The 27,309-nt window shown below is 37.3% G+C and overlaps 1 protein-coding gene across 5 annotated transcripts in view; it reads right to left on the bottom strand.

Moving 5' to 3' along the window:
• Nucleotides 1–27,309, bottom strand: part of FAM172A (family with sequence similarity 172 member A) — a 267,049-nt gene that overhangs the window by 102,812 nt on the left and 136,928 nt on the right. For 4 of the 5 annotated variants that reach the window (XM_027662902.1, XM_027662901.1, XM_027662904.1 and 1 more), the window contains one exon: nt 13,561–13,680. In XM_027662902.1, coding sequence (XP_027518703.1) covers nt 13,561–13,680 — 120 coding nt within the window. Of the gene's footprint in view, nt 1–8,693; nt 8,862–13,560; nt 13,681–27,309 lie in introns of those variants that run through there. The other variant, XM_027662905.1, reaches the window with a different exon arrangement.

Genomic DNA, 27,309 nt, shown 5'->3' with positions numbered 1-27,309 from the left:
TAATTTGCAAAAGATCTCTTTTATTACCAGAAATTTTTTGGGTCTTGTTGCCCAGCATAGCTCATACATATAAACAAGTCCAGTGTTTTTCTTCAACTGAATAATACAGATAATGGGCTTCTATGAGATATTCAGGCTCTTCTTTTATTTCAGAATTAAAATGAAGTTCCACTTCCCACTTAAGAGATTAGCCCATATTTAGCCCATGCCCATCTTCTACATTCATTGACTAAAATATCAGCAAAAGACAGCTTAAAATAAATGGTAAGTGTTGCAGATGCACAGACTGTGCACAATGCAGACACACAAGATACATACGCTTGCAGAGGATATAAGTTCATAAAACAAAATAGTTATTGGTATAAACACCCACCGATTTTATTTATATACTGAAACAAAATAGAACAGATTTCCAGTTACTATCCTACTTTTTTTTTCCCCTGCAGATTTTTGAAATCTGTATTTGCATGTTCATCCTCTATGCTATGAAAAGCTCAGAATTCATCATCAATGCAAAAACCAAAAAAGATCCTCTGTTCCAATAGGTCAACACGTTCTTTTGTGATTTTAATAATGGCCTGTCCTATTACATTTGTTATTCATATAGAATAAGGATAGACAGTTTTTAGGTATTATACAGCTTTCTTCTGGAATATTAGCTTTGTGGCTTTGAGAGGCCATTTTCTAAAGATCCTAATAGTAAAATGACATCTTGGGAAATGTTACATTCTCACCACATTTGCATGATAATGAAGATCAAATTTCATATATGCTACCTGAATTATACTTATCTAAGTTTTGTTTTACCAAATGACCAAAGGAATATGTTCCCTAAGCCAGAGTATCACAATACAATGCAAAACATTACTGCTTCTGTGAAAGACATGAAACTATAATCCAAGCGATTAAAAAAAAGCCTGCACAATTTATGCTGTTCAGTTAACATGATCTCAGCTGTATATCTCTGAATACTTATTTCCTTCAAAGAAAATTCTACAGCATCCACAAAAATATCCATAGGACATTTTCTAAAAGTAATAAAGGAACATCTCTGTGATGCTCAGTGCTCTGTAGGAGAGGAACTCCTCCATAACATTTATTTTTTACTGACATGCAGTACTATTACGTGCTTGGTAAAGTCCACATGTCAGCTTATTCACTATGTGTGAGCCATCCTTTGGGTATAACCACATTTCACCTCTACCTACAGGAAAGTATATGTGTAAAATCATTTTCTAACCACAGAAATAAGTTTGGTAGACAATAATAACAGGCACTTTGCCTATAATTAGGCACATAGACAAACATGTGGCTCTCAGAAATTGCAGTGGTGGATTTCAGAGCTCCTGATTATGGGTTGTTATTACAGCAGACATTGAAAAGCTCCATCCCTACCAGAGTGAGTCAAGAACCCATCTGCTAAACCTGGGTTTGGAAAGACAGCCCCCAACACACCATGTCAGTAACACCAAGGACACTTTAGGAAAGTATTTGTCTTCTCTGATCAACATCGAGCTGATCAGTCACTGGTCTGATAAGCAATTTACCTGCATGATCCATTTTGGAGTATGTTTCTAGAAAATTAAAATCCAACCACAGTTTTATGCTCAAGGTGTCATATTTTTCTAACACTGAAGAAAATGTAGTACAAATCATGCAAGTTGCAAACTGACTATTAATCTAAGCAAAGACACCAGCACACACAGTTTTAGGTTAATTCTCCACTTACAACTGTGAACTCTTTGAAGACAGAGTACTTTTGATTTTTGCTGGAGGCTATAGGCATTATTTTAAAGAAAGAAAAACACAGCATGGAATAATTAGTGTAAATAATAGCCATTTTATTTAATGTAGTTTTTCAGTACACTGGTCTATGCTGCACTATAACTGCAGAAACGCAACCAAATTAAGTAAAAACCACCAACAACAACATAAACAAACATATACAAAAACAAAAAAACCCCAACCAAACAAAACAAAACAAAACAAACACCAAAAACAAAAACAAAAAAACAAAACCCAAAAAAACCAAACCAAACCACAAAAAAACCCAAGTTATCCTGGAACAGAAAAAAAAATAAAAATGGAAAGGCCTATACTCAAAGGAACATCTGAATAAAATTGAGACATCTGCAGTAGAGTTTTCCATTCTCCCTAGAATGTTTGAGATGAACTCGGCATAACACTGCCTTCCAAGAAAAGACAGGGTGATCAATGCAGGAGCACATCAGGCTCCCTTGGACAGGCCAATCAATGCAAGAAAGAACCTTGCCCAGGGCCTTATGCAAATAGAAGCACGTCCTGCAACCCAGGGAGGGAACATGCGCAATAGATCAATGGCATCTGAAAAACCTTACAGCTATATCAGCCTCAGACAGTAAATATATAATGATGAATCCCTCACGTTCAGCCCTGAACTCTTTAAACTAGATTATTTTCAACAGCTGGTTTAAAAAAAAAAATCTGCTGGGGCTGTAGACTGCAACGGTGGTGAAGTGAAATAAGATTACTGAGGGTTAAATTAACAATGCCTATTTTTTTCTTTTTAAGGCTGTGATAATATAATCACTGTACTTTAACACCTCGTAAAAGGCTGGCAGTTATGTACCCGCCATGGCAGGGACTGAGAGAGGGGTGGCTGAGGTTTTATGTTGTTATTTTGTTTTGAATTTTTTCAAGATATAATACTCCTGTCAGATGTCTAGAGCCAGTCTAGTCTAGGACAAAATATAATCCAGATACTGACAAGCAAATAAAATGCCTCAGCCTTATTTAAGGGAAGAACCTCATGCCCTTTCTATACTGATATTACAGGACACTGAGACTCACTATTGCAATTAATTGGCCTTGAAAATGGAAAAGAGAAAAATAACTAATTAAATTATTTATTTTTCATATGTTTATAAGAAAATTTTACTACAGCACTTTGATACATTGCATTAAAATCTCAGTTCAGTTCTGCTGTGTTAAAAGCAGAATTTTCTCAATTATATGTAAAACCTACTCATGTATTTTTATTTCATATCACATTCAATCAAAGCCCTTAAAAAGGATTATTTTAACATTTAAACATTGGTAGTTATGCTATTATTAATATTAAAATACTTCACTAATATACTGAAAGAGCTATCAACACATCTTGACTAGATTAAAAAAAGGGAAGTTCTAGGGTAAAATGCAAATTCCAGTTGCTTCTTATAGTACCACAGTTTGAGAGCTCCCTTTGCCACAGTATATTTGGATTGCTTTTACTCCACCTGGATTTGCAATGCCTAATGCATTATTAACTTGTATTCCTCTGATTGATCCACTAAACTGGGTTTTAAAGACTTATAAAATCTCTACTATTCCACACAAAAGCCATACATATACTTTTCATCATAAAACATTTAAAAAACAGTAACACAATACACTTGTGTAGTCTTATCAGCATAAGATTATGTCACAGAAATGGGAAAAAGTATGAAATAAAAGTAAGACAACTTCCTTTTTAAATTTTTTTTCCATTAAAACAAACCAAATACCAGAATTTAAAACAACTTAATATTTCAGATTAAATAATCTAAATTCACCACAAAACTTATCAGTGCATAATATGTTTGATATTCCCACATCTTTCTTTGTATAAGCAAATATAAAACTCCTACTGTTCTTCTGCATTAATGTTCCTATATACATTCAAAAAGAACTGCAAACCTTCAGACGGTGTTGATATGTTGTAAAATCTTTAATATTATGCTGTTCTCCAAACCAAGCTAAGGGGGTAACAACCTACAAAGTTAAATAAAATGCCAGGTTTTTTCATACTATACCTGCGGGAAAAAAACCAAACCACAACCAACGTACTTAGTTGTTTTACTTTCCAGCCAGTTCAATGCATAGCCAGATGTAATGATCACGTCCACATAAAATGGTGTTCTAGAAATTTATTTTTTCTGTCCTGATGCAACACAGCAAAAAGAGGCACTTGCTCGTAAGAACCAGAAACAGCTGGATTAAATAAAATAAAAAGCAAGATGCGCATTCATAGAATATTTTATGATTAAGAAGGTAAAGTCTGAAGATCATCAGACTGGATGGGACAAAAAGGCAGTAAGTTTGTCCAGGACAACAGGAGACGTGACTTTTTATTGATGCAGGAGGACAGCACATGTGCCAGCATCTCAGGATTTCACCTCAGAATGCCAAAAAAGAGACAGACTGAAATAGTTTACATCAGAGAAATTATGATAAGGCAAACATGTGCACTGTCAGGTATTTAAGAGGTTCAGGACAGAAGATATGTCTCCTGCTACCGTTGATGAATTTCCCCAGAGCCTGGAAGAGCTCTGATGAATATGAGATGGTTCAGACAGCAAACATCTCAATGGAACTGTAACGTCTGCAAAGTTTCTACAACCAGTGAGGAAATAAATAGCAAGCCAAGAAATTCAGGAAAACCAGTCATCCTGGTCCTGAAATTAATTGTCAGGATTAACAATGTGCTCTACACATTTTAAGGAGATGGTTGCACAGAGACATTGCCCATCAGCTCTGAGAGGCTCAAGGGCTGAAGTTTATTTGCAAACAGCTGAAAGGATGACTGATGTATACTTTGAACATGGTTCTGTGCTTTGGCTTTTTTTCCTTTCGTAGCAGGAATTTGAAGTGAAAAATAAACTGACTGATAAGTTATACTGTCTAGCAGAATTTCAAACCATTGAAACTATGCAGGAAAGGATAATCATTCATCATGGCTAGGCTTCGCAAATGAAGATTTAGGAAGGCACTATCCACGTTTGTTACAGAGGAAAGGATAATAATACAAAGAAATCTACTGAATCAGAAGTTTCTTGTCAGATATAGGGACAGATACCAAATATGGTTTGATTTAATATCTTCATTAATGATCTGGAATTAATTAAATTTTCAAGTGACAATAAAGTGGGAGAAACTGCCAAGAGAACTAAGGCATGAAAGAAATATAAAACAAGCTTTCAAAATTCACAGACCTATAGCACAAAAGGGATCGTTATGACAATTCCATTTGTCATCCTGTGCAACAAGGGCCACAACACAGCTAGATTTAATTTGGAACACTGTGAGATAACATTGTTTGGGGGGGTGTTGGGAGGAAATAATCTACATTCACATCTACTACATTCAGTACCACTAGGGAAAGGAAAATTGAGAGCAGTAAAATACTTCGAGGATACATGAACATTAGCAGGTACCAAATTCAAAGACACTTTAGGAAACAAAAATTTAGTACCATTTTGGTTGCATTGACCAAAGTCCTACCCAGAAGAACAACAGTACTGAAGTTCACCTTGAGTAAATTATGTTAATTGCACTGAAAATAGAAAGTTCAATTCTCAGCATACTACCAAAGAAATACTGACAAATAGAACTACGGACAAATAGACATACAAAATAAAAATAAAAAAAAATTAATAGAAGATACAGTTATATAAGTTGAGCAACAAGAGAACAAGTACATGGAAGTATGAGAATAACTGCTACAGATCAGAAACCTTTTCATGCAGAAACCTATATGTTCACTGTGTAGTGTATGGATTTTAAAACAGTGCAAAGAAATTATAAAAATATAAAACTAATGAAATGATGCAACTCTAGAAAAGTCTCTGCAAAGACATGCAGAAATACTTTTCACCTCCGAGTCCCATAGGATACAAACACATATTTCCAAGTAATCCTAACTTTTACCCATCGCCAGTGTTTATTTTATAATCAACATTCCAACTTTGGTGTCAACCTAGAAAATTAATATGAATGGTACAATGAGATGAAAAGTGATGATGGGTGGTGCCTGCAATTACTACTCAGTATAACATTCCAGTCCATGAAACATTGCCCTTCTCTTTTTGGAAAGAAATGAGGAAGGGGCATATGTATAGCTAGCCAGAGACCACGGACTGAACTGAATGAAGCAAGAGATATCACATTAGCAAATGATTAAGAGGAAGCAAAATGTAATGAGGCTGAGCATGTTATTTAGAGCAAAGTAATGAGGAGGGATGAATATGCAAAAAAGAAGTTTTGCATATTCTGGAAGTGGCCAGTGCTCAGGCTTTCATTGTTGCCATCCTCTCCTCTCACCTAGCAGCATGGCTAAGAAGGCTGTGGATGACTGAGGAAGGGGATGCCTACATGGCATTTAAACTAAACCACTAAAAAATGAAAAAGGACATGCAGTTATGATGCTATGAACTGTGGGGTAATCGTTCAATATTTCTCTGTCTCTTTCTGTTAGAGCATCCTTCCAGACTGCAAGCGCTTTAGGAAAAGTCACTACCATGTGATTGCTACTGCAACACAAGTGGATAATAACAATAAACATTAGCAGGTGAAATAATGATGTCAGTGTACACTTGTCAGCTTATTTATTTAGGCAAAGAGTGGCCTAGAATGTTTATCTGCTCTGTGTTAGAATGGGCAATATACGCATAAAAATATATATATGTGTGTATACACACAAGAAGCTGTTTCCTAGAGCAGGCAGTGACACATACTAAGATATTTCAGTATTTTTTGCTTAATCTATCATTTAATTTCCTTACTGTTGCAAATCTTCACCACAAGATCTGCAATACCTGTTGCTTTCTACCTCACGCTGAAACTTGGGCATTTCAAAAAGCATTAGCAAAAATGATTCCACTGTTTCCCAAAACAAGTAAGGAGGAGGGAAAAAGTTATTTGCAAACACTGCTGTTTAGAAGTTTGACCTGGTTTTGGTTCAAATTCGGTGCTTCCAGTGGCATGAGCGTGGAGTCAGAGAGGCACCAACTCCAGAAAAATTAACAAAAATGGGTCCAACTGTTCATGGCTGAAAACATGCACTTGCGTGTGCTGGCTTTCAGAGGAACGTGGACTCCTGGGTCACACCAAGGTCTGACACTCTCGGCCAATTACTCACATAACTCTTGCCATGTGTGGGTCACACTGGGTAGCAGCTTTGCCCTGGTCCTGTTCCCAAACAGGACATCGTAATCCAATGGTGAGAAACTTAATTACACACTAAATTTATTCATGACCAGTTTTAATCCATTTGTTCCCGTGCCAACATTGTTCTTTGGTTTATATAGCTCTCTCTCCCTGCTGTTTATTCTTCTGATGTATTTGCTGAGTGCTACCAATCCCTCTAAGCTTTCCTTTACCAGGCTGAACAAGCCATGCTTTTAAAACTGTTTCTGCAACAAATACTGAATAGATGCTGAACCTTCTCTGTCTAGATATAGCTACCAGAGTTAATGTAAGAGCAATGACAGATTACACAGCTCTTATTAAGACTGATAAGCCTAGAGGGTGTGTGTACTATCTCTATGGCTATATTGATTCTGGTGCTTATGATAGGTAGGACATCTCCGTGTAGCACCATGTCATGGCAGATCTGTGGATTCTTCATTGTTTCTAGTAAAACACATTTTCCATTGCTCTGAGGTACCAACACCTCTTCCTCATATCTCTCCCAGACTAAATTAATCTTCTCAAATGTCTCAAATTACCTCAGATTAATCGCACCAGAATGCTGGTCAGCATTAGTATTTCCCTTCCTGGGACAGAAAAAGTGAACAAATCACAGTATCACACTTGACTCTTTTGTTGAGTTACATGTTAGTTTTGTCATTTACTTATAGTCATTGGTGATGAAGCTGCTTGTCCGAGGGATTCTCCATCCCTGCTATTCCCTGTTGATGACATCACTCTTCATGCACAAATACAGATGACTAGCCAGTCAATGCCTGTGTCCTGAATTTGTATTATTTCCTTTAATTTCTATTACTGAAGAAATTCTACTTCTAAATACCAGCAGTGATTTCACTGCTTCATGCCAGAAGCCAGTATCATGAGCGCATACATAACTTTGTGTGCCTATGGTAGTAACAGGAATACTAAAAGAAATCTTCATCAAGGTTAGAGACCCTAGTCCTGCCCAACCCTTTTTATACAACCCACTGTTGTGTCTCCATTAACTCTCTTGTCCACTCTTATATCTTGTTTGACCTTTTTCAGATGAACAAGCATTTTTCCAAGAAGTATAACAAAGAATAGTGGAAATAAATAACCAAAGGGAATTAAGATTCTGTTTTTACTTTCAGACTTGCTTTTCTCAGTGTGCACATCTAAGCCAGACCTGACTCAAAGAGATGCTAATGTAAATGTACAACACAGAAAAAGATGAGACCTAAAACAGGTAACTCTACCTGAGGTGAATTGCCAAAGACCAGACATATAACCCAAATCCCCATAAACCTACAAGAAGCATCCCATATTGCTCTCCCTACTGATGTTCAACATTTAAAGAGTGTTCTTTTTTTTTTTTGTGATAAGTGCTCACAAAGCCTTGGACATTGAGGTGTTTTGCTTCTCAGCTCTCTACTTCCACCTCGCTCTCATGCATCCTACAGCCATCACAGATCTTATATTATCTCTACCACACATCAGTAGAGGTATTTTGATTTAATGTGTCAGCCAGGGGAATTAAGAGTTGCATATCCACAGTACCAACTCATCAATTCTCAAGGCAAACTAAATTTAAAAAATAAGTAGATATATTTGTATTAGTACATATAAAAAGCTAAATACAACAAATCATTCAGTCTGAGACTTCAGGAAATTAAATTAATGAAAAACTAATGACAGGTTCACAGCTCAGTCATTAAGGTTCCTAAATTGCATTTTGCCTGTGCCAGAATACTGATGCAGCCTCAGAGACTCACAGGTAGCTCAGTAGGTACCCGTCTATCATCATTATTATGGCACCTATCAGCTCCAGTCAGGGTCAGGTCCTCGCCATACTTGGCACAATACAGCAAAATGAAGTAGCAGCATATTGCAGACAGTATCTCAAAATGATGGACCTGAACTTATTTCAAATGGACAAAATTGTCAGATTTTGATGGAATTAGGACTCTACAGTAGAGACGGTAATTTGAACAGTGTATTTTAAGGGCTCTCATTTTAACAAAGCTGCCTAAAAATACACACACACACACATTTTTATCTACACCTTTCTGCAAATGATCAATATATATATTCAATATTTAAGCCAAAAAAGACCATAATGAATAGTTTCTCATCCGCTAAAGACAATGAACCTACTTTCCTTCTCCTAATTATTACATTTCCCTGGGTACTTTGTATTTTTACAGCAGTATGAGTGTTGTAACCTGGAGATACCACTACTGATTCTCAAAATTTTGTCACAGTTCCCGTGTTATTTGGTTTTTCTCCTGTGTGGGTCTTTCATGCAGGTGATGACAAGGAAAAGCATTCTTCTTAAAGTAAAATAATTGCAAACACACAAAATTTGGCAGAAAAATTCAAAAAAGGTATTGTACCAGAAACTTCTTATTTTCTGTAAACTAAATATAAAATTGACTCCATCAACTTGAAATTCTCACTTTCTGTTAAATTTCATAAAATTATTATAAGTTTGGAGTTAGGAAAGTTTCTCAACCATCAACTAACGCAAACCGCTTCTGAAAATAAATCCCTGACTACATCGTGCAAGGGACAACAGAAGTAAGAAGCTGCGATGTGATTCACGAATCATGGCTTGAACACAGTGACCCAACAATTACTTTTAGTAGTGTGTATTCAAAAAGTAATTTATGTGTAGATATTATTAGATGCACATTTAATTTCAAACCACAATTACATAATGTTTTAATTACTAAATATTGATACATTTTAACATATGGTTTATGATTTAGTACTTCTAATTCAAGCTATAAGCATAACAACAACAATACAACTAATTACATTTATTGGTGGAACTTTAATTCCTATACATATTAATCACTTTCAATTGTTCCCCTAGTAATCTATGACAGAGCAAGGTACAGAAGAGGAGGCTGAGGGGAGACCTCATTGCAGTCTACAACTTCCTCATGAGGGGAAGAAGAGGGTCAAACACTGATGTCTCCTCTGTGGTGACCAGTGACAGAACCCAAGGGAATGGCCTGAAGTGTCAGGGGAGGTTTAGGTTGGATATTAGAAGAAGGTTCCTCACCCCGAGGGTGGTTGCATGCTGGAATAGGCTCTCCAGAGAAGTAGTCACAGCACAAAGCCTGCCAGAGTTCAAGAAGTGTTTGGATCATATCTCAGGCACATGGTGTGATGCCTGGAGATGGTCCTTTCCAGGGCTAAGGTTTGGACTCAATGATCCTTGTGGGTTCCTTCCAACTCAGCATATTCTGTGAGTATTTCTGTGAGAAAATGTGTGCCTACGTTGCGGTAACTGGATAACAGTTTCTGTGCATTTGAGCATGATGTTACAGACTCATCCTGTTTTTCTTAACATCTTGCTATCACAGACACAAGAAAATGTAGATCAAAAAGTTGCAAAGACCAATAAAATTTTTAGATGCTGTGGCACGTATTTGAAAATTGCTAACAAGTTTTACTGGTTTGTTTAATGAAGGACTTACAAATCATAGCCTTATGTTTATGGTGAGATTAAAGTTAGAATGAAGACAGGTTTGGCCACCAAAGTTTTGCAAACAAAAATTATACTCTTCTTTCACCAGTTTCACATGTGATGGTCCTATTTGGTCTCTTTTCACTTTGAGCTTCCCAATAAAGTGCATGCACATCCCAGTCGAGCGACAAGGCAGAGCAGAGCTGCTTTTCCTACCTCCTTTAGGAGCTGCAAACAAAGAAGCACCTGGACAGGTACTTCCCCCGCAAGGCTGAACACTTCTCTGCATTGTTCTTAGAGTGGCAGCTCCTCCCACATTATGATACAAAGGCCCATGAACAAGTCTTTGCTTAATATCAGGTTTAGCTGGGTTTCTCTGCTTAGTGCAAGAACATCCCGTGCAAGAGCCTTGCACCTTGATGAACTGGCAAGCTGGGGATGTCTGTAGCTGAGATTACTGCAAGCCATCAGGACAGACCTCACAGCACTTAACAGGCAAAGTGAATTAAAAAGATATTAATTGAAAACACAAATGTTTCTGGACTTTTTCCTGCTCATTTTCTTTTTCCCTGCAGGCAAAATAAAACGCAGAGGGCTCAGGGAGAAACCTTCACTCCAAATTAAAGCCATATGCTTCACACTGCTCTCCTGTAAGAGGCACGGATGCAGAAGGAGCAGCTGTGCAACAGGTCTCCATAACAACTGTAACCTACAATTTCATGAATCAGTTGACCCAAAATCCTTGCAAAGGAAGTGTAGAAGTGGTACAGTTGCTATGTGGTGTAGCTGCTCTATCAACCTCATCATCACCCCCACAAGAAGCAAGGAAAAAAGAAAAGTGATCGAAATTTGTCATAAGACAGTAATTGCCCATCAGCTGCTCCATTTCTTTTTTTGAGTTCTTTGCAATTACTAAGTGCCATATGGATATAAAGTTTAAGAGAAAGGACATGATAACAAAATAAAATCTTACAAATTAATATTGTGATAAAATAGTTCAGGGTTTATTTCAACGACCTCTCCTTCAGTGTATGAATTATTTAATCAAACTGCTTTCAATGGAACTCAGATATCAAACCACGTCTATGAAAACCAGGTGTTAATATCCTTTGACTTTTTAGAAAAACATTGGACTACATTAAAAATACATTTCAGGTCTAGTTTTGCATGTCAGATATGTGATGTGTCAATGGTTATATATTATATTCTTCCTCTCAGGCATGCATCTCCTGCAGAGACAGCAGACTATAGAAGCTGACCCTTACTGAGACCATCTTGTCTCTCAGACAAAGGCCTTTTTTAATTTCTTACTCACTGGTTGCTTCCCGTGATGGATGAAAACTTTAGCTCAGCTTGTGATAATTTCACAGGCCCTGAGCACCCTGACCCTGGAAGCCCCAAGGTTAGAAGTCTAGTCTTGTTCTGAAACATCAACGTTCTTCATATTAAAGTAGAACAAAAGTGAAGAAATATCCACCAGTGTGACCAGAGAAACAGGAAAAATGGGAATGACACCTTGGTCATCTGTTACCCATGTGACCTCAACCCACTGACTGAAATGTAATGGAAAAGCTCTCCAAGACTCTGTCAAGTCAGCACTTTGTTTAGGAAACAGTGAGAAAGGTCTCTAGTTGATTTTTATTCCTATCCTCTGCTAAACATATGTATCTCTGGGCATTTGGTGATCCAAACAATGTGGTTTTACAACACCTAGAGATATTCTGCCAATGCTTCACTTTGGACCCGCAAGTTACATGAGAATAATCTGGGCTGAAACACAAGGCGGCGAAAATAACAACTCAGGAAAGTCAAGACAGTAGAGCTGTTCCATAAGTTCATTGCATCTGAGGAGCAAAAGGCAAATGCAACATAACCCCTTTTTTGCCCAAAGATGTGGTTATATAGGGAATTATTCACCTTCAGGGTCTCTTAAAAATTTAGTTTTGAGACTTCGAGATTTCGTGGAAGATGATCAATTCTCAAATGATCTTTAGATCAGGAAAATGAACAGTTCTCAAATCTCAAATCTGTACATGTCATACATATTTTATAAATACTCCTCCAGAAGCACAGGGACAATGAAAATGGCACTAATTTCTACAAACGAAAAGGGTTAATAAAAATCCTAAGTTCTTAAAGTAATAAAAGTGGTCATGTACTAGACAGTTCTTGCTACAAGAATTAAAGATTAAAACCAAAACACTCACGCATGCTCTTACTTAACTAAGGTATTCATCTTATGTTCAGGTAGGAACCACTTCAATCAACTTTCAGTTATATTAAACTAACGTGTTGTAGGCAAAAAATGTACATATATGTATATCTGCTGATTCCCATGTCTACAAAACCAATTGTAATGTGGTGCAATTTACCTTTCCACATAAACAGAACCCTTGTTTTTTATTTTTTAGTTTTCTTCAATAAAACACATCTTGATTACACCAGCATCTCAAAGTAAGTGAGCAGGCACTGAAAGAATGGTATACAAGATCAACAGGCATCTTTGTACACCAGATAGGGTCAACAAATCTGCCTTTAGAGAAAATGGTGGAAGACCAACAAACTGGATATTCAGCAAGTCCAGTTCCAAGTGCAGAGCACCTTTACACTGAGCAGAGTTTACCCTGCCTTACATTACTTCAGGGTTTATACACAGCCTAATAAATGGCAAAACATGTCTTCCCAGCAACTTCTGCAAACCTTCGTGGAAAAACTGCAAAACTGAGTAAAACCCCTAAATTTCCACTCCTGTTCAGTTTCAATCTATATACAGAAAGTTGCATTTGTTAATGTGATTTTGCTTAAAATCTGTGTTTATATGTCCTCAGTCTATACCTCCAGTCTTTCTATCCCACAGCAGAAACTGGTGGCTTTTGGTATACAGTGTGGACAAGGAGGATCCAATGCATTTGTTTTTTCCCAGTCTTTCAGGTTCATGCACACTTGGGACCTTATTATCTATCTCAAAGCCAGAAAAAATGCAATGACCTTGCAGTTGCAAAGAAATCCTCACAGACTCGTACGTGACCACTAGTTCAGCTGTTCCTGTATGGCTACTTTCAAGAAGGTGATCACAAAGAATTTAGAAAATCTGTGACAGTCTTCAGGAAAGAAGGAAATGGAGAATTCACACTTACCAACTCTACAAAGGCAAGTCCACCATAACTGTGAGCAACAAAAAACACGTTCTCTGCAGCTGACTGGGAAATAAAATGGTCCCAAACATAAATTGCATGTTCTTCAGGAGATCCATTATCCTGCAGAAAGAAATTACATTTGTGACAATTACCTTTAAAAAATGCTAATTCTGTCTAAAAGCAAAGTGTTCTTATATGTTAAAATGTTTTGTTAAAACAAACCTCAAATGAATATACTCTAGTGTCAAAAAAAGAACAGATTCTTTTGTCCAAATAAAGAAAATTTAGGATTGCAATTTAAAGGCAGTAAAACTGTTGGGTTTTGTGACTTACTTTAATATAGACAACAAAAATTATGCATCTGCAAAATTTTGTCTAAATACCATGACGACAATTCTGCTAAACAGAGGCATTCAAAGAAATTATGAGCCACTGCTTGGATTTTCATTCTTTTGACAAGTCTTTGTCAAACGTTTGTTCGCTGATGGCTTGTTTAAAGTAGTTATGCCTTAGTCTGATAAAACAAAAAAAACCAGGTAGGAACAACATAAAAACAGAATCATAGAATCACTTAGGTTGGAAAACACCTATAATTTCAGTTTTTGCTTTTTTTTTTTTTTCATATTATGGGCCACTGGAAATCCGCCAAAGATTCAAATTATGGTTTTGCAACTACTGTTTTAAACACTACTTCTTGTGACTGTGGATTATGAGACACAGCACAAATAAAACACCTCTTGTCTGGTTGCATCCATTACTTTGGAATCTTTGGTAGTTAGGGGAACCCTTTTTCTTATTATTGAACAAGATTTTGTCAAAGTCAGTCAATGTAAGAATCACTGAAGGTACTAGAGTGATGTACACTGATCTTACTGCACTCCCATCAAAAGTTGGGGTTGTACACTCACACCTTAGAGGCTCTCAGAAAGTACTGTACCCCACTATATTTTCCTTATTTCTCAGTTTGTCAGGGTTGTAACTACAAATCTGGTCTAGTCTCAGGTGACAAGAGTAAGATGCTCTGCTAGGTCCCCTGCTCCACCAGGATTTCACACCCCCAGCATAACAACGCAGCCTCTTTCCAAACTCTTCAATGCCAGAAAGAGCTGATCAGTCAAGGTCATGTCATTTCCTAAAATTTGCATCCCTTTTCCCTTTGCTCTGCTCCACCAACAACTTCATACCCTTAGGTGACTCTGACACAGACCACAAAAGCGTTGTCTCCTTGGGGAAAAAAAGCACAAACCAGTAAAAGTCACTGGCAATCAGAAGCTGCTAATTATGCAGTGTGAATTATTGTAATTATTGTAACTTTACCAACAATGTTGAAGTGATTTAGGTTGCAGTTCCATTCTGCAACTCAGTTTTGAGAATTTAAGCTCTTATAAATGTCTAAAATTGGTGGGAAGAGAGACAACTAAATAATATGGTGGACTTCCGCTTTTACTTCTATTTTCATGCCCTGTTTCTTAAGAGTGAGATGGCTACAAATCTTTCACAGATCTGGACCCAAAGCTCTTAAAACAATTAAGTGCTTTTATGTTTTTTTCTCTGTGGCAGCAGTGATTAAAAGCCAAAACCACTGAATTCCTCTTAATCCTGCTGTTGATTGACTATGACAGAACATAGTTTTAACTAATTATGTATTAAGTATTGTAAACCACCTCAGTATAGGAAAGGGCTTATATCAAAACAGTTTATTGCTGTTTTGAAATTTGATTGTAGAGATAAGGAAAGGAGATAAAGACTCCTTCCTTTGTGAGGGAAGTGGGAAGTTTTTCCAAAGAAATTTCATGAAGAAAATATGATTGACAGACCAGTTATTAAGATAAAGCTGAAGGATAACTTGAACAGAGTTTCCTATGGAAAAGTGATGTACTTTAATTAAGATACGGATGGAAGCCACACATTAAAACACTGGGAAAGTTTTAAAATTACTAGTTTATCTGAAAGATTTATTTTAGTTAAATACACGGGAGGTACTTTTTAAAAATAATAATTTTACCATAAATACTCTTAACAGCAATTTTTGTATAGCTACCCAACCCTGTTTTAACATTCTGAGAAAAAGAGGAGGTTGTTTCTGGTTCATACAGCATTTTCAGGTGATTTGTATTTTTTATTCTATGTGCTATTGGGAAAAGCACACAATCTCAGATTCCACAAGACTAAGATATCAGCAAGAAGCTTCTGAACTCAGACCAAAGAAACTTCCACCAATTAAAGCATAACCAGTGGTCTAGTAAACAAATCAATAACTGCACAGCTTCACAGTCTAGTACAAAGATTCAATAAGATTCTATAAAAGCAAAAAGAATTAGCTAGAATGAGTTAGATATAGACTGTAACTACGGTTTCCTTTATTACTGGTAAAAAAAAAAGCCATAAAATGTCAGGATAAACTGTGTTGTTGTCCATACTCTGCTAGGCCCTAAACGAGGTAAGAAAAGCACATATGTGTGAGAAGGAGTTCAGAGGAGTCCTATATGCTTAGAAGAAAAGCTCTCTCTTCAGAGCATCTGCTTATTTTTTCCTCTTGTAACAAGCCCATATTTTAAACAACTCAGACAGAGAATAACCTGGCACCACGTCTGTACAAGAAACATCTGGTTGTGGGAGCAGAGCACAGTCAGTCTCCTTAGGATTTCAAATTGCGCTGGGTCTGTGAGGATTAACCTCCTCTGCCTGGCCTGTATTAAATTATGAGGCTGGATGCTGCATTTTCAGTATGAAAGGTGACAGTCTCAGCAGCTGTTGCTTTCTGTCATTTCACTACAGCTAAATTCAATGCACTTACATAGGACATTGTTGAATTATTTGATAGAGAGGGGGTCTCTTGGTCATGCTTTACATAATTATCTATATGACTGTACAGAAATGAACGGAGATTAGCCAGCAGAAATTACACTTTGTACTTCAAAAGGCATCTGAGGTTGAATTCATTCTTGTTTGTGAAACAGACTGAGAGGGAAAGGTTCTGGAAAAGCTGAACTTAGATTTCCAGCTACTGAAAGCTGGAAGACATGAATGTCTTTTCCCTAATAACTATTGTATTTTAGTTCTTTTCACCAATAAAAACAGAGCAAATATAACTCATTTACCATCAGTGATTATTAATGCTATGGAGACTACAAGATATTGAACACCTGTCATACTTGGATGCAGCAAATCTCACTGAAGATTGCCTTGGAGATAAAGGTGATTAAAATCATTTAACCCAAGTATTGCTGAGAGATTTTAGATTGCTGATTTATTCCTTTTCCTGAATGCTAGAGAAAACACATATTCTGGATCCTGCTATAAAAGGGGCATCCATAAAAGTAATACAGAAGTAATCAGATATTGGGTTCTGATTCAGTAAAGGACAGGTGCATGGGGCTAATCAAAAAGATGCTCTTGCCACATATTCTTACTGAATGAGAAATGATCAACAAGTGTTTAGAAATAGAATAAAATTTTATTTTATGTGGAAGAGATGAGTATTGGCAAATACAAGTCTAAGAACAGATTCCCTTTGCTAGTGATAAAAGGCTTTTTTCCCCAGTATTTTTAAAAGCAGTCTCTTAACTATATATAAAAAACACCTCGCTTTTTAAACCAAAGTAGCGATTGCTCAAAAAAATAATCATATATGGTTAATACGGAGTTTTTAATTTTAATATCAAAAATTTAATCAAATAATTTCACAGTACAGTCTATGAAAATAATATCATAATGATTAATAAATTTGTGTTTCATATATATCTGAAGGCATTTAATATCCCAGGGCCAGAACCTCTCCTACAGATGCTTGAAGCAGCAGCTTTTGGAAGAGAAGACGTTGCCAGCCACTGATGTGCTCAGCCTCAAGTCAAGGCCTGGGATGAGTTAGGGACATCCTGGGCTCCTCCAGCCCAGATCAGCTGGGCTCAGTTTTGGAGGATCTTACACCAAGAACGGCAGCTCATAACTACATAGTTTTGGGCTCTATGCAGTGCTGACAGAAATACACTTGTACAAAATTCTACTCCATGTTTTGTTTCAAAAGAAGATTTTGCTTTGAGAAAACTAACTTGCAGATTTAAAATTCTCTCTGTAGTAGTTTTTAAGTCCCTGAAAACTGAAAATGATTGTGGGCAAATACCCAGGCCATCCACTGGACAGAGAAGTGGAGGTAGAGAACTCAGATTTTGGTCTGCCATTTTTTTCCAGTATTGCTAGTGCTAGCAGTTGAAAGGTATATAGCATTTTAATGGCTGGAGCCATTAGGAATACACAGATAAGCAGTGTGCACATGGTGAATACTATGTTATGTTCAGTTGCATTCAAGAAACAGGTTAAATTTACTAATGTAATACCACAGTCATTAACTGTCAAATACCAAGCTCAAGTAATGCAGCAACTGAAGCCTTATCAACTATGCCAGATTCTAACACCTAGACATTGCAAGGTCTGCAGTTATGATGGACTACCTGAGTTGATAACACATGGAATTATCTAAACAACATTTGCATATTTGTGTAATTATTTCCTAAGGTTAATTAGCTCTTTGCAAAGCAGCTTGCCCTTTGAGAGTGCTTACTGTGACAGGTCCACATATTTCCTGTTTCAGTGCCAAATTTTACTTTATTCTTTTTTTTAAGGTAGCCTGTTGCTGGAAAGTTAGAGATGGGACAAGAGCTGGAGGCTTTGAACCGCCACTGACTTTACTGGGGAAGAGCAGCTCAGATGCCACCTTAAACTTCTAATTCTCTAATTCATCAAAACTAAAAAAAACTCAAATAAAGAAAAATCAGTTTAGTTTTCAGCTCTGGGAACAGCTCTCTCCTTCTACTTTTTTCTTTTTTCTTTTTTTTTTTTTTTTTAAATCAAGGAGTTGGAATAACATTTTTGGGGGAAAAGTGAAAAGTGGAATGCACGCAAACAGGGAAATATGCCATACAGCTGAATAGCTTTTTAACAATTTATTTGAAGGTGGTTTCTATAATTACAAATTATCACAGCAAAACAATTTCCCCTTCTAGCTCAATGAGCTACTGTAAACAAGTATGTTACACACGTTAAATACAGGACAAGAGAACTGCACACTGGCTAGAAGGCTCACATCTTCTGTCTCTGGAGATGTTAGATCCTTCCCCACCAGCACCACCTTGACAGTTGCATACAGCTTGTCCCATTGCCTTAGGGGGCCATGGGTCACGCAAATTTTTGCAATTCCCTCCAAATCTTCCACAAATAATTATCTTAAAATTAATATATAATGTAAGTATAACAACATTCTTTTTCAACAGCACCCTTATGAGTACTAAATAATACTTATTAACTGCTGCATTTTCCTCATTCCTTTTGCAAATATTTGCCTTACATGAGACAAAAACTTTTTCATAAGGGTAGAACATAATGAACACATATGTTGGGTTGCTACCACCAGAGTAGCACCAAAATCTCAGTGCAGGACAAGGTCTAAGAGGCTTTTGTCATTGTTTAAATCTGCTAAATATAGATTCCAATGTTTGAAGGTCCCAGCACCCTTTGCTTTCAAAGTGGTTTTTAACAGTCCATTGTACCTTTTGATTTTCCTGGAGTCTGGTGCATGGTAGGTAATATGATATACCCACTCAATCTCATGCCCTCTGTCCCAGGTGTTTATGAGGCTGTTTTTGAAATGAGTCTGACACAGTTCTTTCTGGGGTGTCATGTCACCACAGAACTTGCGTTCCAAGGCCCAAGAAGGTGTTCTGGGCAGTGGTGTGATGCACAGGGTACATCTCCAGCCATCCAGTGGTTGTTTCCACCAGTGCCAGCACGTAGCACTTGCCTTGGAGGGTTTGCAGGAGTGTGAGAGCCCGACTCTTCAGTACGTGTGCATTGACATGACGTACTTTTGCAGCCAACTTCTCTACCCAGGCAGCCTTGCCCAGATGGGTTTCCCACTGTGCTGCCAATTGATCTTTTTTCCATCAGTCCAGCCACCCTCCCAGTGCATTTTCTACCATCCATGAGTCAGTGTAGAGGATGAGCATTGCCCATTTCTCTTATTCAACAAGAATTCCTTTCTTTTGCTCTCCAGCGGTGGCAGAGAGGTCCTACAGAATAATAACCTAGACAAGCCCACACAGCTCCAGGTTCTGCCCCCTCACGGCTACTGAGAAAAAATTAACTCTGTCCTGACCACAAACCAGGACAGGTTTGAAGGCAACAAAGCTGAAACAGAAGCCAAAAAAACAGTCAGCGTGTAATTCCCCCCAACCCACCCCCACCTAAGATAGTAGCTATGGCATTACAATCAGAAAAGAGGATGAAAGTAAAGAGAGGATATAAACTGAAAACAGGAAAAGAAAGTAAAAGTGAAAAGTGGAAGCAAGGATCTTGTATTATATTTCTGCAGCATGAGTGTGCAAAGATAATACTTGCAAGTGTCTAGCTCAGGCCATTTAAAAAAGATTCTATCTTTAACTGAGAAATTCCAGTGTATTAGGAAGCACCCCATCTACCTGAAAATCTTTTTTACCATTTTAATCACAAAGTTGAGAGAATTATTGCACAGATATTTCGGAAACGTTCCCTACTCCAGCCTAAGATGTGTTCCCAGGAGGCAGCAGGACATTTTATTAACAGTAGGAATTGTACTTCTGACTTATTTAGTAACATAGGCAACAGTACTCTGTATGCTACATATATGGAGATATGCACACACGAAGATGGGTTGGCTCTTGCAGAACTCTTAAATAACCGGATTTTCAGGAAGGATGGTGATGGACTGCCTTCTATACGGGGTAATTCCAGCTGTGAAAAACCAGGTAAAAGGAGGCTGCAGAAGAGAACATCAAGAGCATCTCAGAGGCAAAGCAGCCATGAGTGGGGAATATAACGGTGGAGGAAAACTGACAGTGGAGGCAAATTTATAACAAATCTTAAATTTGATAACATGAATCTCAAATTCAGTTCAGCAGGTCATACAAGGAGCAGAGGGAAGCAAGGACCACAGAAGACTGACTGAGCAGTGGGTCAAGGGAGTTGTTTTATTTCTGTGTCCTGAGTTGACTGAGAAAGAGACAACTTGAGAGAAAACAAAAGGGGAAGAGATAAAATCATAGACAGCTGATGCTTTGGCCTTGAAAGTGTGAACAGAGGACACATTTTTTTTGCTCCCTTCTTCTACAGGCTCTGTATGGATTTTATTTGCATATTTTGCCTTACTGAAACCACAAAACCCAGCAGGATTTGATCAACTGTGCAGGTGGCAGAGTGGGTTCATGGTCACCAATATCTGATGCAGCTCTATGGAAATACAGAGCATTGAATCCGCAATGGTTTAACACTAAAATCATGTAAATGCATTATCAGTGAGTGATGTTATTTTATTCAGCATCTGTATTCATATGTATTCAGAAATTCCTTACTTTTGACCTCAGCAGGGATTAAATCATGAGATTTTGGATGTAAAAAATGCAAGACTCTTCCACTTCCCTAGGAGGAAGAAGTGGCAAAATAAAAAAATTATACTATATTTTTAAGGGCACTTTCTGAGATGGGGGCAAGATACATACTATACTCTGGCAGTAGGTAGCAGCTGCTTTTGAGATAGAAGGAGATACCAGGTATCACAATAGCTAAGTTTAGTCATTCATGGAGCTGCAGATAGAAATAGCATAGCCACAGTTATTATTTGTCACATGCCTTCAGAAAGCAATATGCCAAAGTGACTTAAGGTTGCTTTTTTCGTGTTAGAGATCCCTGCCTTATTCCGAAATCTATTTGAGATGACTCTTTGTAATTTCTTTTGCCTATTTTATTTGTGAAGTAGGACACTGATGGAAGTGTTCCCAATATTGCTTATGAAGCCCTAGTAATGTTGTGTGGATAGAGTCAACAGCACAAAGGAAAAGTAGAAGTCTTACATATTGTAGTTAAATACACATTTTATTAAGTTAGAGAGAGAGTAGTCCCGCCTCTAAAACTGCTGAAATTTATCAGAAAAGCAAGCAATCTCAACAGTCCTGCTAAACAAACAAGTATTACATGAAATGTGCAATATCTGGCATATCTAAAAGCCAAATAAAAGATGTAAGGCAAAAATGCATTTCACAGAGTAAGACAATATTTAAATTACACCCACCAGTGCAGAGGGGATGAAGGTCTGGCTTGGTAGGAAATGGTGATACCAGCATTTTGCTATGACATGACTGCTAAGATTAGGCTTAAAATTACAAGTTTTAGCTAATGCATGACTGACAATGTCTAGCCATGTTTTTTATGTTTTGTGTTTTGGCTCTTCCCCAGGGCCCCTGTTCTCCCCAGCTCCCACCACAATTACCATCCAAGACAACTTCAGATCCTGTCCCACTTTTCACACTTCAGATGCATGCTGGGCTTTCCCTGGTGATGGTGGTCAGGAAATAAAATTCAGACCTATTCTAAATATATGTGGGAACAGAGCAAGCTTGGATCCTAACAAGCCCTGGGGCAGCAGGAGGGAGTTACTTTTCTCCTTTATATCCAGCTTTATTACACACAAGAGAAGAAACAAAGCAACTCCAAGCCAAAAAAGCATTTTCTCAGCTAAGCCCTCAACTAATACACTTCCCAACCAATAACCTAGACTTACTTCTGGATTAAAAAAACCCAAACCCAGTCTCTTTTCCTGTTTCTAAAGCACTCCAACAAGGAACAAGCTGACCCTGGAAATTAAAACTCCTTTTCCACTCTCTTGACCACAGGACCTGCCCCGAAGTCCTCACTTAAAATATTTCAACAGGCCTGAAAACTGTTCAACAATGGCTCAAAACCACAGAGCAATGGTGTCAGTGTCCTTGGTTGTTCTTCAGAGATGTGCCAGTGTCTCAGCTGCATTAATGTATCACAGACCTAAAATTATATTTTAGTTTTGGCAAATGTGGGTCTTCACTGGATGCCTTTGGAGCGCTGCCATGTCAGGACCATGCAGTTATGACAAAGACATTATGAGTGTTTTTAAAAGGCTGGTGTTACAGGTGGAATTTCTTAGCTTTGCATTGGAACAGAGAGCTGAACAGGACAACTCTGGCTGCAGATCTGTGCAAAAACATACAGAGAAAGCAGCAAACATTACCCATGTTGTTCAATCCACAATGCCTCAGCCTCTCTGCATGGCAAATACTTTGTGCTGGTCTGTTCAAATCCTCTCCTTATTCCTTCAGCTTTTTATGTGGAAATTCAAGTGACTTTCTAACTTGCAAGGATTTGCTGTTTATAAAGTAAACCACAGATTTTAGGCTAAATTAATTAAGTCTCAAATGTTATTATATCATCATCTCCCTGCTAAAAGCATCTGCTTGTCAGCCAGGGTAAGACAACTTTATCAGGCTGTTATTCCAGTGTGGATTTTCCCATTATTACTTCTGTTGGAGTCTAGCATGTCCTGCCAAAACCACTTGACTTTCTTCTAGTGAAGGGCAGGAAAGGAGACCAAAAACAAGAAGAAAATCAGACAAAATCAGTTTCTCAGTGTATCTTAATTATTATCTTCAACAAAAAATTCAGGGTTGGTATATTAAATGACTAGAGTTTTTCTGGTTTACTTTTAATGGACCGGTTGCTCCCTATTGAGCTGGATAGTACATAATTAAAACCATTCCTTCAAAACAGATCTTGCCCCTGAATATCTACAGTATATGCTTTGTTTATATTATTTCCAAATTGACCGATGTGGTAGAAGACACATAAGCTAATTATTTTATTATTAAGACAAGAATATAGAGAAACACAAATATGACATTTGTTATTTTTTAGTCTGGAGACAAGAACATTGCTGAGTCACCAAGATGAGAAGGAGAAGAGAATAGGAGGAAGGAGGGAAATGAACCAAAGGAAGTTTTATTTCAGAGAAAAATTACTGATTTCCCTTTTAGCTCTCTGACAGACTTTTCCATTTTTTACTTTTGTGTATTTTTTCCCTTTCCCATATAACTTGCAGGTTCCAGGTGAAGGAAGCCTGAATGTGAAGCACCATGTTCTAGCAAACAATTTGGAAATCCTGCATGGGGAAACTCCTCAAACTGGAGGTGTAATAATTCCTCAGAATTATACATGCACAGTCATATCATGCCTATTGAAAAATACTTGAGCAGTTCACAAGAAAATTTCCACGTCATGGTGCTCTACACATGGTACCTGCCAATCTCTGCAGGTGGACTTATATATTCTAATTTAAGTAACAACCACGGCAGTTTGGCCAAAAAGACTCAAATTAATAAAAAATACTCAAAGATTGAGGCAGTTGCATTTCATTAGAATACCACTCTTATGGATACCTACATTTTACGTGCATCTTTTTTACATCTCCTAATATTTTTTTCTTTCCAAACTACTCAGTCTCAGGGATTGAGACTCTGGCCACAACATACTTCTGCCTAATATAATGAATGTCACCAAAGATGGCCTTTTGTGTAAAATTATAGGAACAAAAGAATATTTCTTAAACAAACCATCAGGTTGTATCTTCACAGATGTCTTCCCTACCAGTCATGTTTCTGGCAATTAACAGATTAATTGTGAGGGCAAGTAAATAAAAATGAATACAATACCTTTATAAAAAGAACTATCTTCACAAGACACAAAAAGAGATATCATGCCAGTCATTTAAATGATTACATGCATTTTTCTCAACACTAAAAGCAATTTCTTTTGAAATGAATGCATCTGAAACATTCAAAAACTCCTAATGGAAGTCATGCAGAAGTGTTATTTTTCTATTTCCTGAAGTACTTAAAGCCTATTTTACTTTCCAGTTCTTTCAGTGTGTTTATATGCTGTAAGGAAAACCAGAATTTTTTTTAAACTATGCTATTGCAAGAAAAATACCATTTTGCCAAGAAAAATGCAGATTTCCCCACCACAGGAAACAATGAATCTAACAAACTTCAACACATTTAAGTAAAACAACAACTTAGTATTTTCATTAACATCTATGGTTTCAGAACAAACTTCAGCTGTAAAGTCTCTGTTACGGAGTGTATACCTCTTGCATAAGGTAAACTAAATAGAATGGCTTTGCTCTGTATTTTTCTTCTTCACTCCTCTGTCTCTAATAATTACATACACTCAAGAGCAGTTATTTAAGTGAAAGAAAGATTTAACAGGCTCAAAGCTATTTGATTTCTCCTAATAAAGACAGCAAAGTGCTCAGTGCTTTAAGTAAACCAATACACTTTTATTTAATGTACAGTTATAAAGATTTACTAAAGTCCCTTAATATGTAGAGTACTCTAGTTAATTGTATTTGAAGTAACCACAATTAGCTGATAAAATAATTATCAAAATGGATGAAAAACATAATCTGAAATTCAGATTTGCATTTTCTGTTGGTTCTCATTTTAATAATCTGAAAAGTTGAATGTTGAGCTATTCAAATCTGAATTCTGCTACTCCGTTTTCCCATCCAGACTCACCTCCATTATTTTTGTTTCACAATAATGTAAGTTATGAAATGATCTTTCATCCCAATGAGTTGCTAAACAACCTCAGGACTTACTTGTTGTACCTCTGGCTTGAACCTTGTGATTCCTTCGTGTTGATTACTTTATTAAAACAGGCTCTTTTCCACCTAGATTAGCAAGGGCATTGGCATTGCAGCAGTAGTGCATTACCATCATCAAAGATCATTAGATATTAGATCAACAGCAATTTTCTTCTAACACAGTGTCATCTTTTTAACAACTCAAAATATCCAACTACATAACAGACAGCTTGGCTGTATTTTAAATTAGCAGAGATGCTAAAGCCAGGAAATGTAATTTTCAGGATATCAGAACAAAAGGTTCAAAGTAAAAAAGAATTCTTATATACCATAAGATTATCAGGACTAGACTGTCACACTCTGACCTTGCTGGTGTCTGGCTAATCTGACAATATTTGGCAGAGCATTGTTTCAAATCAATAACTAATTAACAAAGTACAAAAGAAGTTGTACTGTTTTTGAGGCTTCTTGTTAAAAATGACTTTTGGTTGCTTATGGGCAGAAAGGTCGCTTTTATGACATCTTCAGGAGTCTTTCAACACCTTGCCACTGTCAGATTAAATTACTTTTAGTAATTAATTGTCATAAGTTAAACCAGAAGCACATTTGTTACAGAAGGTTGTCATAATGACATAGTGAGCAGTTGTTTTGATATGAATTTCTTCCACTGACCCTCTATCATATCTTAATTTTTTTGGTTGACCTAACTGGAAAATTGGGAGCAACTAACTCTGGCAGCACAGGCCAAACACAGGAGGGTCTTATTTCAATTGAGATTATAGACAGAACAAAAACAGAACAAAAATTCCAGAAATAACTGAAGATCTCGAGAATAATATGTATCTTATATAAAATATGTAATCTATGTCTATGCTGGTGGGTGGGATAAGAAAAATACACCCTCAAAAATCACATGGATGTCACTTTTGTTACTGTTATAAACGGTCCTTGATGCCATGTTAATCCATTATTAGAAAACACCATTTGTTTGATGTATTTTAAAACAAGGATTAAGTGGATTGAACATCTGCAACCTTCCCCCATTCAAACCATTACTTAGTTTTGGAGACTTGTGTCTTACTGTGATTTAATGAAAAATATTTCTACTCTTTTAGTTCCTTTTGTTGAACTTTTCTATATCACAATGCACATATATTGTCAGTCTTACAGAGTAGTCCTTTAACAATTCTCATTGCAAGTTTGAGTTTGCTAGAAAATATTACATTAGGATGAAAATAGACAATGTCCCAACAAAAGTCTCCCATTTTTAAAATAAATGCTAAATACCATTTCAGCTGTTTGCTGGGGTTTGACATGCCATCCCACCACTAGAGCCTCTAAAAAAAATCCAGATTGCTCATCAACAATGTTGCAAAGCAAATAACATTTATCAGGAAAAGACAGAAGCATTATTGATTGCGCACCTGTTCCTGCTTAATGTCTCAAGTCTTCCTTCTGTGAGGTTTGTTACCTCCTGCTATTTGAGAGGTAAGAGAACTTTGCGTGAGTGGCAAAAGCAAGATGCAGAGTGTATCCATGTGGTGAAGCCAGCAATGTGCTCATTAAAGTACATAATAGAGATGTTAATCAAGACTTTAAGGAAAAGAGTATGAGGAAATAACATAATCCTCTGTACCAGGTTTGCAAATCAAGATTTTGGTAGGGGAGAGGCTACAGGAATGAATTCTATGAGAAGATACCAGAAGCTTCCACCGTGTTGGATGGAGCCAGCTCCAGATGGCTCCAAGGTGGAACCATCACTGACCAAGACTAAGCCTATCAGCAATGGTGGTGGCACCTCTGTTTGAACATACTGAAGATACAGTAAAAAAGCTGTGCAACAGCATGGAGCTTGGACCATGGAGGCCTATGGCGAACCAGATATCCACTCGGAGCAAATATCCCACACTGAAGCACAGGAAGTGAGTGAGGAGTCACAGAGAAAACGTGATGAATTGACCACAGTCCCCATTCCCCATGCAATTCCGCTGCTCAGGGATGGAAAGCGGAGAAGTTGAGAGTGAACTTGAGCCCAAGAGGAAATGAGGAGTGGGGAGAAGGTGCTTTAAGATTGTTCTTATTTCTCATTATCTTGCACCATTGACAATTGGAAATAAGTTGAGTTCAGTTTGGCACATAAGAGTAATTGCTGTGTGATCTCTCTGTTCTTAATTTGAACCACAAGTCTTTTGACATATTTTCTCTCCCCGTCTGGTCAAAGATGGGGAGTGATAGAGCAGCTCAGAGCACCTGGCAGCCAGCCAAGGTCAACC

This window comes from Corapipo altera, unplaced genomic scaffold (assembly GCF_003945725.1).
Source record: "Corapipo altera isolate COAL_440 unplaced genomic scaffold, ASM394572v1 61167, whole genome shotgun sequence".
Taxonomy (NCBI): Eukaryota; Metazoa; Chordata; class Aves; order Passeriformes; family Pipridae; genus Corapipo; species Corapipo altera.
The sequence above is the reverse complement of the archived record's forward strand: the minus strand, read 5'-3'. Positions and strand labels throughout refer to the sequence as shown.